The sequence below is a fragment of the Phyllostomus discolor genome, chromosome 11, assembly GCF_004126475.2.
Source record: "Phyllostomus discolor isolate MPI-MPIP mPhyDis1 chromosome 11, mPhyDis1.pri.v3, whole genome shotgun sequence".
Taxonomy (NCBI): Eukaryota; Metazoa; Chordata; class Mammalia; order Chiroptera; family Phyllostomidae; genus Phyllostomus; species Phyllostomus discolor.
The window spans coordinates 50,419,327-50,435,126 of record NC_040913.2 but is presented as its reverse complement, the minus strand read 5'-3'; the positions used below and the strand labels follow the sequence as shown (position 1 = coordinate 50,435,126).

At 36.9% G+C, this 15,800-nt stretch overlaps 1 protein-coding gene across 1 annotated transcript in view; it reads left to right on the top strand.

The window, feature by feature from the left end:
• The window catches only part of PHF11 (PHD finger protein 11), a 44,896-nt gene that overhangs the window by 11,660 nt on the left and 17,436 nt on the right, over window positions 1–15,800 (top strand). The window contains 2 exon segments of the mRNA XM_036011384.1: window positions 4,527–4,631; window positions 9,468–9,598. Of these exon segments, the coding sequence (XP_035867277.1) occupies window positions 4,527–4,631; window positions 9,468–9,598 (236 nt within the window).

The following is a 15,800-nucleotide window of genomic DNA, read 5'->3' as shown; positions in this document are numbered from 1 at the left end:
CTTAATTTCTTTTTATTGTTGTATTGCATTTTTCTAGAACATTCTATTATAATAGTGATTGGAAGCTTTTATTTATTTATTTAAACTTTCTGAAGTATATTTTCTTGATTATGCTATTACAGTTTTCCCAATTTTTCCCTCTTTATCCCCCTTCCACCCTGCACTTCCAACCCTCCAGCATTTCCCCCACCCTTCTTTCATGTCCATGGGTTGTATATACAAGTTCTTTGAATTCTGTTTCCTATACCATTCTTAACCTCTCCCTGTATATTTTATGCCTATCAATTGTGCTTCTAATTCCCTGTACCTTTCCCCTCATATTCTGTCCCTTCCTTTCCCCATTGAAAACCCTCCATGTGATATCCATTTCTCTGATTCTGTTTCCATTCTGGTTGTTTGCTGAGTTTTTGTTTTCGTTGTTTGTCTTTTTTTCAGATTCAGTTGTTGATAGTTGTTTGTTGTCATTTTACTGTTCTGGGCTTTGATCCTCTTCAATTTCTTACATAAGTCCCTTTAATATTTCATATGATAAGGGCTTGGTGATGATTACCTCCTTTAACTTGACCTTATCTGGAAAGCACTTCATTTGTCCATTCATTCTAAATGATAGCTTTCCTGGATAGAGTAATCTTGGATGTAGGTCCTTGCCTTTCATGACTTGGAATACTTTCCAGCCACTTCTTGCCTGTAAAGTTTCTTTTGAGAAATCAGCTGATAGTCTTATGGGCACTACTTTGTAGGTAACTGTCTCCTTTTCTCTTGCTGCTTTTAAGATTCTCTCTTTATCTTTAATCTTGGGTAATGTAATTATGATGTGCCTTGGTGTGTGCTTCCTTGGGTCTAACTTCTTTGGGACTCTCTGAACTTCCTGGACTTTCTAGAAGTCTATTTCCTCTGCCAGATTTGGGAAGTTCTCCTTCACTATTTTTTCAAATAAGTTTCCAATTTCTTGCTGTTCCTCTTCTCTTTCTGGCACCCCTATAATTCAGATGTTGGAATGTTTGAAGTTGTCCCAGAGGTCCCAAAGCCTCTCCTCATTTTTTTGAATTCTTGTTTCTTCATTCTGTTCTGGTTGAATGTTTATTTTTTCCTTCTGTTCCAAATCATTGATTTGAGTCCCAGTTTTCTTCCCTTCACTGTTGGTTCCCTGAATATTTTGCTTTATTTCACTTTGTATAGTCTTCATTTGTTTCTTTATTTTGCGACCAAGTTCAGTCAGTTCTGTGAGCATCCTGATTATTAGTGTTTTGAACTCTGCATCAGATAGATTGGCTATCTCCTCCTTGCTTAGCATTTCTCTGGAGTTTTGATGTGTTCTTTCACTTGGGCCATATTTCTTTGTCTCGGCGTACCTGTTATGTTGTAAGAGAGGAGGGCCTTAGGTATTCTCCAGGGCAGGGCAAACCTCTTTGCTGCATTGTGGTGCTGTCTATTGGGGAGGTGTCAGTGAGAAAACAATGTGGTTTGCTTGTTTAGCTCTAGCTCCACTTTCCAACGAACTATCGTATGAAACTGGGAGTTTCTACCACTGTGGCAACCCCTGCCTAGTTTACGGCTAGCTTTGAGTCTTAGTTTCCCATTCAGCCAGCCCTGCCTTGCTCCTGAGGTCTGCTGCCTTGCCACAGGACTTCTTATCCTGCCTTGTCCATGCGGTCTGCCTCCTTGCTGCAGGTCCTCCGCCCAACCTGCTGCCTGTTGCCTACCTACTGGTTTGGTTGAATGTTTCTTTAATTCCTTCATTGTTGGAGTTCCATGCAGTTTGATTTTTCTGGCAGTTCTGGTTGTTTATTGTTTTTACATTGGTTGTTATTCTCCTTTTGCTTGTGCGAGGAAGCGAAGGGTTTCTACCTAGGCCTCCATCTTGGCCAGAACTCCTGTTTAAGCTTTTAAAGTAGGGAGCCTTGTATTATTTCTTACATTAATGGGGTACTTCTAAGTTTTAAATTTGTATATACTTGCCTTGGCTGGTGTGGCTGAATGGATTGAGTGCTGGCCTGTGAACTAAAAGGTCACTGGTTCGATTCTCAGTCAGGGTACATGCCTAGGTTGCAAGCCAAGTCCCCATCAGGGGGTGTGCAAGAGGCAACCACGCATTGATGCTTCTCTGCCTCTCTTTCTCCTTCCCCCCTCTCTAAAAATAAATAAATAAAATCTTTTTAAAAATCTAAAAATAAATTTGTGTATACTTCATGTTTTTAATATTTCACTTTATTAAAATAAGGACATTTCTTTTTATTTCTAGCTTGCTAAAAGTTAGAATATTGAATATTTTGAAAAGTTGCACATATAGTACAAAGAATTTTTTGTTGGAACCATTTGAAATTAAATTGAGATACCTTTCTCAAATACTTCACTGTGTATCTCCTACAATCAAGTATGTTATTTCACATAATCATGGTATAACCATCAAAATCAGGAAATAACATTAGTACATATTACTACCACCTAATCCTCAAACCCCTCAGGGTTCATCTGTTGTCCTAATAACTTTCTTTATAACAAAGGATTCTAATTCATGACTTCCATATGGTTTTCATGTCTCAAATTGTCTCTTTTTAATTTGTCAGTAATATGTTAAATGCTTATTTTCTGCTGTTAAACCATTCTGATATTTAACACTTTGATCATATTTTAGTCTAATATACTGTTAATGTTAATTTGCTATTATTTTTAGTTCACTTCATTGGTATAATTTATATAAAACAAAGCATACCTGTTTTACGTATATAGCTTGGACAGTTTTTATTTTTAATCCTCATTCAAGGACATGTTTATTGATTTTAGAGAGAGAGGAAGGGACAGAGAAAGAGAGAGAAACATTGATGCAAGAGAGAAAATTGATTGGTCATCTCCTGTACACACCCCAACTGGTCATTGAACCTGCAACCTAGGTATGTGCCCTTACCTGGCATGAACCTGCAACCTTTGAGGTATGGGACAAATCTCCAACCAACTGAGCCACCCAGCCAGGGCCTGTTCAGAGAGCTTTAAGACCTGTATTTACCAATGTAACTACCACCACCAAGATACAAAATACTTCCATTACTGCAGAAAGTTCCTTCGTGCCTCCTTGCATTTACTTCCTTCCTACCCCCAGTTCCTATAAATTGGTTGTGTCTTTTCTTGATTCTCATATGAAAAGAATCCTATAGTAGGTATTCCTTTGTGTCTGGCTTTTTTTTGCTCAGTGCAGAATTTTCTCAGTATAGATTCTTCCATGTTATTTATTGCATGTATCTGTATTTTTTAGTATCTGCATAGTATTCCATTGTATGTATATATCTCAATTTGTTTATCCATTCACCTGTTGATTAACATATGTGTCATTTCCAGTTTGAGAATATGAGGATAAATCTACTATACACATGTATATGAGTCTCTATATGTGGGCTTATACTTTTATTTTTCTTATATAAAGACCTATAAGAGAAATGCTGGGTCATAAAGTAAGTGTATGATTAACTTTAAAAATGATTGCATCATTTTACACTTCTACCAACAATATGTAAGAGTTTCATTTGTTTCACCTCCTTGATACTTGGTATTTTCAGTGTTTTTTGTTTTAGCCAGTCTAGTGAGTATATGTTGGTATCTGAGTATGATTTTAATTTGCCTGAGGGTTATTAATATTGAGATTCTCTTCATGTGCTTATTCAACATTTGTAACACTTTCTGTAAGTGTCTGTTCAAATGTTTTGCCTATTTTTAATTTAATTGTTTTTGTCTTATTATGAGTTGTAAGAGTGTTTCCTATATTCCTGATACAAGTCTTTTGTCAGATAAACATTTTGTGAATATTTTCTTCTAGTCTCTGACTTGCCTTTTTTATTTTCTCATCAATGTCTTTCAAAGAGCAAAAAGTTTTAGTTTTGAGGAAGTCGAACTTATTTAACTTTTCTATGTAGTTTCTGCTTTTTCTAAGAAATCTTTGCTCATGTGCCAGGATCACAAATTTTTTTTCTTTGTGCCCTTTTGTTATTTGAGTATATGTGTAATGTTCATCCTTAATTCTGAGGTAGATTTGATTCTTTTGGTTCCCAGTAACATAAAGACATAAAGAGGCTATATGATATGGTTGCAGGGGCTTTCATGGCTCCAGAAGGCAGGCATGCAGGCAAGGTCTAAGAAACAAGCACTGGAAAGCCATCAGGAACCCAGGATGTGCTCTCTAGCCCTTGTATTTGTTTCTTCTCTTTGCACCACTGGCTTGCTCTGACCATGTAGTTCAAAGCCCTCTTCCACTTTTCTAGGATAGGGAACCTGATTGTTTCAGCTTGGGGACAGAGCCCCAACCTGGTCCAGTTAGCCATTGGGAGTTAGGGTTCTGTAATAGAAAACAGACTGGGGGTTGGGGCCACTTCCAAAGAAAAGCAGTGTGGCTTGTGATCTGCTCACATGCCCCCCAAAGTGGTCACTATTCTACCATCTTCCATTCATGTGAAGTACTTCATTGTACCAGTTTTTGACTTGTAGCTTTCACATTAATTTGTTAATTCTCCGGCTTTTTCATTCTCCCAATCTGCAGTTTATATTCTTCAGCACTTGTGGAATGTGAGGATCTGATCATGTAATATGATAGAAGTTTTGATGTGGAAGCAGTAAAGAAAGAAATCTGTAGAGGAAGGAGGTTGGTAAGTATAAGTGATTTTATTACTCATACAAGATGAACAGATCCTTGGGATACCTTGAAAAGAAGTCTGTTTGATTGATAAACCAAGGATAGAGATGTATCTTGGAGAGCTGAAAGAAGTGGGACCTTTATTGGAAACTCAGATTGGCTGAACATTTAATATTTTAAGATAAATGGCAAAATGCTTCATCAGCAAAATAGATGTGAGTTAGAATGCTTTTGGCTGTAAGTAGAAGGAATACCAACTTAAACTGGCTTTAACAAGAAGGATACTTATTTTCTCCACGTAGCCAAAGGAGAAAACAGCCTTCAAGGTTGGTTGTTCAGTGGCTCAATGATGTTATCAAGAACCTATCATGCTCTCCACCTTCCTATCCACAATTCAGCTAGTCCCCTTGTGTTCCTGGAATGGCTTCAGGCAGCAACTGAATCACCGGGCTTTCTTGTTTTCTGTCTAAGGAAAGAGAAAGTTCATCCCCAAACATGGAATAAGAGCCCTTCTGAGAGTTTAATTGGACCACACCCTTCTTCCTGCACCAATTACTAGAGGTGACTATAACTAATCAGGATCTACCCTTGCAGCTGGGGTCAGCTCCCAGTGATAAGGAAAACTACTGAGTACTTACCTTGCTGCAATCCATTGCATTAGACTTCCTCCATGAAAGGCCCTTCACAGCAAGTGTTAGTACCTAAAGCCCTTACCTCTGCCATGATGAGGTTAATGATCTGAGGAACATTTATTTAGCTCTTGCAAGGTGTCAGCATATATGGACAGTTTCTCACAGCTTGACCTGCTTTGAGAAGAATCAGCCAGGGTGCTCAGCAAGCAGGTACCTCACTGTGGCTGGGGCACAGGAATCCTTCCTAGTTGAGTGAAAATGAAGATGAGGAAGTGGGAATTCGGAGAGAGGGAACAGAATGTGCAAAACTGTGGAAGGCAAGAATGACATGGCACATTTATAATACTGTAAGCTTATGACTCTCCATTATCTGTATTGACTTCATGGAATTCCATAGGATATCCCATGTCCAGAGTGCATGAAGCCATTCCCTTGTTGTTAGATAATGAGTTGATTATGGTTTCTCCCTATAACAATAATGCTGCAGTAAACATCTTTATATATATATAAATATTATATATATATATATATCCTTGTGTACTTGTTTGAGTGGCACTGTAGAGCATATTCCAAGAAGTGGAATGGCTGAGTCAAAGAGAATGCACTTTAAAAATTTAAACATGCTGACAAACTGTCCCCCAGGAAGGTTGTACCACTTTATACTTCTGTACATAGTGGATGAAAGAGCACTGCTCCCCAACCCTTGACAAAAAATTAATATCTAACTTACTAACTTTGTCGGTCTGAAAGAAAATTTTATTTTACATTTCCCTGGTCACTAGAGAAATTGAACATTACTTTTCTTTAGGCTTCTCTTATCCTCTCGCTCACCCGCTCCAGCAGTTCTTCAATGATCCCTTTACAGGTAAGTGGCTCCACATCATAACCCATGATCCCTGATTGTAGTCACTCTCTTCAAATACCCTGTACTCCCTCTCCCTATCCCCCACTTCCTTACTCTCCTAGCAAAGCCCCAATCCCAGTGAAATGCATCTGTCTGTTGCCTGCTTCTCTGCATATGCTGAGTAGAGCCTACACTTGAGTAGTTGGGAAGTGGAGAAAACCCACAAATGTATTGGCTGATCTCACTAGATTCATGGCTACAGCCCTCAAACAGACCTTCAAAATACTATCACTCTCCACATTTACTACTTTCATATTTTTCATCTCTCTTTAAAACCTCTCCCCACATCAACTTCCCATTCCCAAGTTAATAACTACACCTGATTTTTAATAGACTTTATTTTTTAGAGCAGTTTCAGGTTCACAGAAAATTGAGGGGAAGGTTCAGAGATTTTCCCATGCCCCTCACACATGCACAGCCTTCCCCACATTCAATTCCCCACCAGAGGGTACATGTGTTACATAGTAATGAACCTACATTTACAGATTATAAATACTCACAATCCATAGTTTACATTAGGGTGCATTCTTGTACATTTCTTTGCCAGGTTTTTACTGAGAAAATGGCAGCTATTAGATAGGAACTCCTAGTTCCTTCCACTTTACCTCTGTCCCACCTGGGCCTCTGTCCTGTGAAAGCTACCCTCTTTTGGACTTTGGGACTAGTGCCCTTTCCTTCTTAAGGAGGAGACCTAATGAACATGATCAACAGATCATGTCATCTTTAAAAAAAGCCCCTTACACCACAAAAATATGTCAATTGCAATGTCACTTTTCTGTCCTTTGTTGACCTTTTAGCAGTATTCATTACACAGTTGTCTGTGCCCTGCATCTTGAAATCTTGAAGCACTTTATTCTTTTGACCTCCTGGACACAATCTGCTAATGTATCTCTTACTTTCTGCTGCTCTTTCCTAGGCACTTTGGCTGTTTTTCCTTCTCTGCTCAACCTCTAAAGTTTGGAGTACCAGTGCTCTGCCCTGGGCTCCTTCCTTAATGTGAACAGCCTTCCTACAATGATCTCATCTAGTTTCTCATGGCTTTAATACTGTACTTATGCCAGTGGTTATATCTCTAACCCTGATGGCCAACCTGACACAGCTACATGGATATCTAACAACATCTCATGTTAAACTGGCCAAAAAAAGAACACAGTTCCATCCCCTACACACACACATATATACACTCCATCCAAACCTGCTCACTCCTCACTTCAATAAACAGCATATCATTCATCCATCATCATCTCATCAACCTCCCAGCCCAGCATCAAGCCTGTCAGCGCCACCCTACAGACCTTGCATCCTCTACTTCTCTATCACTGCTCTGCTCTAATGAAGTCGCTGGTCTCCCTCTTTTGGATGGTTAGTGAACAATACTAATATTTGTCTTGCTTTCTCTCCTGCTCATTCTTACCAGAGCCCATTCCCCACACAGCAGCCAGAATAGTGTGTCTTAAAAAATATATTGTTCACTTTATGCTCCCCTTGTATGAGGATAAAACCCTAACTCCTTACCCTGGCTCATAAGCCCTACATGTTGCAGTCCTTAGTACTTCTTAGATCTTATCCCAGACTCTCCTGTTGCCTTCCTTTCTGTTTATACAGCACTAGCACCCCCTGCCCAGCACCGTCCTTCCAGTAAGCTTGCCAATGGAGTAGCTCATTGTTGCTTACAGAATAGGGCTTTCTGCTTAGAATGTCCTTTTTGCTTTTTGTTTTGTTTTGTTTTTGCATGCTAGGAGCTCTTATTATTCACATCTAAGCTTCTTTATCACCTCCTCAGAGACACCTTTACTGATCACCTAGTCTGAAGTACAGACCCAGTGATACTGTGTAACTTTACCTTATGCTGATTCTCTATAAAGCGTATATCACTGTGTTTTTAAGTTTGTTTTATGTGACCATTGTCTGTGCCCACTATAATGTTAACTATATCTGGGCAGGTAACTCATCCACTATTGTTTCCTCATCCTAGAACAGTCCCTTGCCACAATCACACGCTACTCAATAGTCTTTAAATGAATGAATGTTTAATTAGTCATTGTTTTTCTTCTCTGATTGCTACTTCTCATTTTTCTATGGATTAGCATCTTAACCCTCTATCAAATATGCGGCAAACATTTGTCTTTCAATCTTTTCCTTTATATTTTAATGGTATCTGCCACCATAAAAATAGAAGTTAAATGTTTTATATGTGTAGTCAGATCTATCTGTCTTTTCTTTGTAGCTTTTGGGTTTTTTTCTGCCCTGCTTAGAAAGTCTTCCTTATCTCAACTACCATACTTTTTTTCTTTCTCCACTATTTCTAATTTTTAAAGTTTTTGTTATTTTAAATACAGTTTTAGCTTTAATCTGTGTGGAATTTATTTGGGAATATATTGTGAGGTAGGGACCTAACTTTTTTTTTCCTGCAGATATGGCCAGATGGCCCCCAAAATTAAATGATCATTTTTTGTGTCCTGATTTAAAATTCTGTCTTCAGCATAATCTAATTTCTCACTCATATTTGAATTTTCTTTATTTATAAGGCTGCTCGTGCTGACCTTGGGACATTGTGTGAGCTGTCTCCTGTTTTTCGAGATGGTTTCTTTGTGCTTCCACTTCATGCAGCCAGAGTGTAATGTAAATCAGCCTTGGTCATGGCTCAGATTTCCCTAAACCAGTTAGAGTCCAGTGGCCACATACTGTCCTCCCAGCCATTTATATACCACCTACATATGTAAAATACCAGATCAACAGACTAATATATAAAGCAAGGGAGCAAATAAATTGAACTAATTAAACCTTATTACTCAGGGTTTTTTTTTGTTTGTTTGTTTTTTTAATTTAAAATTTTGGGCCCTACTACACGATTCCAGAAAGGTTTCACTTTATTTCATGTTGGTCTCAGTCGTAATTCTATAAAACAGGCATTGTTTAAGAGTCTGGGTCTAAGAGGAAGTGCTTGGCTGAAGATCATATGTCTATTAGTGGCATGGCCAGGAGCTGCCCTAGCCACAGACTCAGTGTCCGTAACAGGCCCCCATGCCTACACCTGGACAATTTTGCCAACCCTGCTTTTGGAAATCTCTTTTTAAAAGAGAGAAAGAGATTATTTTTTTTAAAAACACAAAGGGTTTTCTGCTTTTAATCAAATCATTACAAAATAGTCTGTGCCAGCATTCTAGTTGCTAAGCAACCAAATGTAAGTAATGTACCTGAGGATGTTAGGGCTGCTGACTTAAAAATAACATTTAATGACATGTTTAACTTTAAATTTTAGGAAAGATTATACAAAACAGATACTTACACAGTAAAATGTATTCTTTTGTAGAAATGCACATTTTGTGGTAAAAGAGGAGCTACCGTGGGATGTGATGAAAAAGCCTGTGCCAAGAATTACCACTTTTTCTGTGCCAAGAATGACCACGCAGTTCTACACACTGGATCTGAAGGAATTTATAAGTATTTAATAAAAATGTTTTAAAGCTTCATTTGGGGGACTTGAGTAAGGAATAGTTAGATTAAGGCAAGGAGATTTTTAAGCTAATATTATGCAAGTTGTTTCCAAGTAAGAACTTGGTTTGGGGGTCCTTAGTTGGGAACCTGACTTCATAACTCCTCTATATATCATAGGAAGAAAATAAGCAGGATTGATTTTGGTTTTGGCTGTACTCTTCCTACATCCTTCTTTCCTGGTAGAAAGCATTAGTTGTCATAGTAGTGTCTGTGACCTACCTAATGGGTAGCCATGAGACTGGGAACCAGTTCACATTTGCTCTTTTCTACAAACAGGAAAGGAGCCTTACTTGTTAGCCACAGGTCCATTATTTATCCATCTTGTCTGCTGAGTGAATGTCTTTTCCCACCGTTGTCACCACTATCTTACCTATAAATAGATTCTAAAAATAATAAACTATGCTGCAAATACAGTAATCAGTACTTTAGCCCATGAAGGAACTTATTTATATTGCTTTTGACTTTTAAATGTTGTTTTATGTCTTCACTCTTTAGTTAATTTTGACGCAATAATGCATATTTCAAGTCCAGTAGAATTATATTTGTTTTATCTAGGAAGAAACTTGAGCTTCCTTCTGATGAAAAGTTTGAGTTCAGTTAAATGATCACACAGTATAGTAAAAATTAATCAGTAAGCCAGTTGCTAACTGAATTGATTCAGGTCATGCTAAGTTAACTCATGTAAACAAAGTATAAAACATGTCATATAAAGTTGAGGAAAAAATTCTTTCTTAAAAATAGTTTTGACTTGTTTAAAGTTTTGAAATGGAATAAAACAGAGAATGATTAAAGTTGAAGAACCAGGCAGACACTTCTTATTTCTTTAGGGTACATCTGTGATTGTGATTGACATTTTAAGTTCTAGTGAAATATATATGTATATATACAATCATAATGTGCTGAATAATAGGATTAGTTAAGTGAGAACATTATTTAATTTTTGTAAGATCTGTTATATTCCTAAATGATATTTTAAAATCCCATATGGAAGCTGGATGTTTTCTTTCTTGTGGACACATATCTCCAATTTTAATAGCCATTTTATGCCAGGAATACTTCCAAGTACCTTATAAATTTTAATTTATTTAATCTTCATAACAGCCTCAGAAGGTAAATACTGAAGAAACTGAGGCCCTGAAAGACTTAGAAATTTGGACCCAGGCCACACAGCTTCAGGGCCCTAGATTCCTTGCTCTTCACCACCATATCCTCTTTAAGTGGAGGATCTATATATGCAAAATAATACAGGCTTGCATACAATTAAAAGAAGCTTGTTAAGTAATTTTAAATCTGATTTTGAGCAAGCTCCATAGGTATTTTGTTGTTTGAAACTGGAAAGGTAGCCCTGGCTGGCGTAGCTCAGTGGATTGTGTGTGGGCTGCGAACCAAAGTGTCGCAGGTTCGATTCCCAGCCAGGATACGTGCCTGGGTTGCAGGCCATAACCCCCAGCAACTGCACATTGATGTTTCTCTCTCTCTATCTCCCTCCCCTTCCCTCTCTAAAAATAAATAATAAAATCTTAAAAAAGAAAGAAACTGGAAAGGTAATATGTAAATATGTTAATTTTGTATTATACTTCTTTTTATATTTGATTTCCTGAGAAATTTATGGATTGTAATCTCTTTTACTTTTTATTGAAGTATAATCGACATACATTATATTAATTTCAGATATATATAGCAATGATTTGACATTTATATATATTGCAAAGTGATTGGCATACTAAGTCCATTTATTTTCTGTCACCATACACACACATTTTTCTTATGTTGTGAAATTTTATGGTTTATTTTCTTAGTGACTTTGAAATTTGCAATACAATATTATTGACTACAGTCACCAAGCGTTACATTACATCCCCATGACTTATTTATTTTATAACTGGAAGTTTGTACCTCTTAATTCCCTTCGCCCATTTCACCCACATCCTATTTCACCCACATCCTAACCTCTTCCTTTCTGGCAACTACCGATACTCTGTTCTCTGTATTTCTGAGATTGGTTTTGTTTTGTTTATTCTTATTTTTTAGATTCCACATATAAGTGCAGTAATACATTGTCTTTTTCTGTCTGCTTATTTAACTTAGCATAATAGCCTCAAGGTCCATCCATGTTATCAAGAATGGCCGAGTATGATTCCAGTGTGTATGTTGCATGCTGCACATCAACCACATTTCTTTACCCACTCATCTATTGTTGAGCACTTAGGTTGTTTTCATATCTTGGCTATTATAAATAAAGCTGTAATGAACACAGGTTGAATATATTTTTTGAATTAGCGTTTTTGCTTTCTTCAGATAAATACCCAGAAATAGATTATATAGTATTTCTATTTTTAATTCTTTAAGGAATTTCCATGCTGTTGTCCATAGTGTATGCACTATTTTACTTTCCCACCAACAGTGTACAAGGGTTCTTCACATCTTTACCAACATTTATTATTTCTTTTCTTTTTGGTAATAGCCATCCTAACACATGTGAGTTGATATCTAATTTTGATTTTGATTTGCATTTCCCTGATGATTAGTGATGTTGAGAATCTTTTCATGTGCCTGCTGGCCATCTGTATGTCTTTTTGGAAAAATGTTTATTCAGAGTCTGCCCATTTTTAAATCAAACTGGTTGCTTTTAGCTATTGAACTGTATTAGTTCCTTATATATTTTAGATATTTACTCTTAACATATGATTTGCAAATATCTTCTCCCATTGGTTGCCTTTCCATTTTGTTGATGGTTTTCTTCACTATGCAAAAGCTTTTTAGTTCAGTATAGACCATTTGTTTATTTTTGATTTTGTTGCCCTTGCCTTTGGAGTTAGAACCATAAAAACATCCCTAAGACTAATGTCATGGAGTTTATGATCTATTTTTCTTCTAGGAGTTTTGTGGTTTTAGGTCTTACGTTCAAGTCTTTAAAACATTTTAAGTTCATTTTTATGGTGTAAGGTAGTTTCATTCTTTTGGATGTGGCTGTTCAGTTTTCTGAGCACCATTTATTGAAGACACTGTCCTTTCTCCATTGTAGATCATTGCCTTTTTTGTCATAAATTAATTGAGCATATAGATATGGGTTTATTTCTGGGTTCTCCATTCTGTTCCATTGATCTGTATGTCTGTTTTTATCTAGTACCATGCTATTTTGATTACTATAGCTTTATAATATAGTTTGATAACAGGGAGTGTGATGCCTCTAGCCTTGTTCTTTTTTTCTCAAGATTGCTTTGGCTATTTGGGATCTTTTGTAATTCTACACACATTTTTAAATTATTTGTTTTATTTCTGTAAAAAATACCATTGTTTGCAGCTCTATTAAATTTATGTATTAGTTGTAACAGTTTTTTAACTGTGGAGTCTTTCAGGTTTTCTATATATAAAATTATGTCATCCACTAATAGTGACTGTTTTACTTCTTCGTTTCCACTGGGATGCCTTTTCTTTCTTTTTCCTGCCTAATTGCTCTGGCTAGGATTTTCAGTATTATGTAGACTAAAAGTAGCTAGAATGGGCATCTTTGTCTTGTTCCTGATCTTCAAGGAAAAGCTTTCTGCTTTTTGCTGTTGTGTTTGATGTTAGCTGTTATGTTGAGGTATGTTCTGTCTGTACCCACTTTGCTGAGAATTTTTAATCATAAATGGATGTTGAATTTTATCAAATGCTTTTCTGCATGTATTGAGATGACCATGTTGTTTTTATCTTTCATTTTGTTTATGTGTGTATCACATTTAATGATTTGTGGATATTGTACCAACCTTGGATGCTTGGAATAAACCCTATTTGATTATAGTGTATGACCTTTTTTATGTTTTTGTAATACTTTTAACTTTATTTTTATTGTTGATGCTATTGCACATGTCCCCATTTCCCCCCCTTTGCCCACCTCCACCCAGCCCCTTTGGCCTCCTCCCTCTAGCCATCACAACACTGTTGTCTGTGTCTATGGGCTATGTATCTATGTTCTTTAGCTAATCCCTTCACCTCCTTTCATCCAGCCCTCCCACCCCACTCCCCTCTGGCTGCCATCAGTCTGTTCCATGTACCCGTGCCTCTGGTTCTGTTTGGATGATCTTTTTTAATGTATTGCAGAATCCTGTTTGCTAATACTTTGTTAAGGGTTTTTGCATCAGTGTTCATCAGGGATATTGACCGATAATTTTTTGTTTTTTTTTCTTTTTCTGTTTTTTTTGGGGGGTGGGTGGGGGGTATGCTCAGCTTGTAAAATGAAAGCATTCCTTCCTGTTAAATTTTTGGGAATAATTTAATAATGATAGGTATTAAATTTTCTGGGAATGTTTGGTAGAATTCAACAGTGAAGCCCTCAGTTTCACTTTTATTATATACCCTTCCAAAGAGCTTGTTTTATTAGGACTTATACAATGACTGTAAACATCCAATATAAAATTATTTAAACAAGAGCTATAAGATTTAGCAAAAGGGAGTCAAATTCCTGCTACATCTTAAAGTTTGAAAAAAATACTCACCACACATTAGTGGAACCAATGCATAGAGATTCAATAAAATAATTATTTTGTCATTGTTTTATCAAGTATCAGGTGGAGCTTCATGTATTTAATTTAATTTAATTTAAGCATTCAGAATGCCTATCATACATGAGACACTTTGCCAGGTGCAGTGGGTATATAGAGAGGAACAAGACATGAGCTAACCTTAGAGAAGTTATTACCTGTGGGAGAACCAAAAAGGTTAAAAGTTATAGAAACATGTGTCACAATGGAAACAGGAGGAAATTTACACCAAACAAGCTTGGCCCTGAGTTGATAGTTGGGGGCATGAGGGTTTATTATCTCTTCCACATTTATATATGTTTTAAAATTTTCATAATAAAGACACTTAAGTACCAGGGAAACAAAAGTGCTTAGAGAAACCAGAATCGAGAAGGTGAGATCATTTTGATTGGGAGAAGGGGTCGGGTTGCTGGGGAAACTGCATGGAGGAGGTGGGAGCTTGTGTGGTAGCTGTTACTGTTTCCATTTTGAACATGAGAAAACTAAATATTCCATAGATGAAATGTCTTGTGCACAGATGGTAGACTGTCAAAGGAGCAGAACCAGGGCTCTAATGACAAGTCCAGTGCTTGTGAAGGAATGAGGTCTGCATCCCAGGGGTCTTTCTAGCTGCCTGGGCCTGCATTTCCTACTTAACATCTATAAAGTCCCTATTGCCATGTAGGGTAACAGGCTCTCAGGTTCTGGGGATTAGGACATGGATATCTTTGGGAAGCCATGATTCTGCCTATCACAGGGCAGATTTCAGCTAAAAATTTGTAAGAAATGTTCTAAAAACTAGAGCTATGGATTGCCTCCTAAGCACATGAGTTTCTCCAGTGTAACCAAGAAAATTCTGGACAACCACACATTAAAGGATTTACACATTAGAAGGAGCTTTGTATGTACTTAGTGACTTGCTTAGATTATGAGTCTGAAAATGTCTGTTCCTCTATAGGATTGGGGTTTTGTGTTTTTACTATAGTCCTCATCACATTTCTCTGAGCATTTGGATATATGCTGCCTGTGTCCCAGGTCCCTTACTAGGTTATAAGCCCTGTAGAGATCAGGTACCACATCTTACTGCCTTTATTTTTTATTTTTTAATTACAATTGACACAATATTATTTTATATTATTTTCAGGTGTACAGCATAGTGGTTAGAAATTTGTATAATTTATGAAGTAATCCCCCCGATAAGTCTAGTATCCACCTGCCACACTACATAGTTATTACAATATTGCTGACTATATTCCCTATGCTGTACTTTATGCATCCCCTTGACTATTTGGTAACACCAATTTGTATTTCTTAATCCCTTTGCCTTTTTCATCCATCCCCTCAACCCTCCTCCCATCTGGCAGCCATTAATTTGTTCTTTGTATCTATGAGTTTCTTTGTGTGTTCACTTGTTCTTTATTTTCTGCATATAAGTGAAATCCTAAGATTTTTGTCTTTCTCTGATTATTTCACTTACCATAGTACCCTCCAGGTCCACTCATGTAGTTGTAAATGGTTAGGATTTCCTTTTTATGGCTGAGTAATATTCCGTTATATATGTACCACATCAGTATCTATTCTCTTTTGATTGGAGTATTTAATCCATTTACACTTAAAGTAATTATTAATATGTATGTAGATGTTGC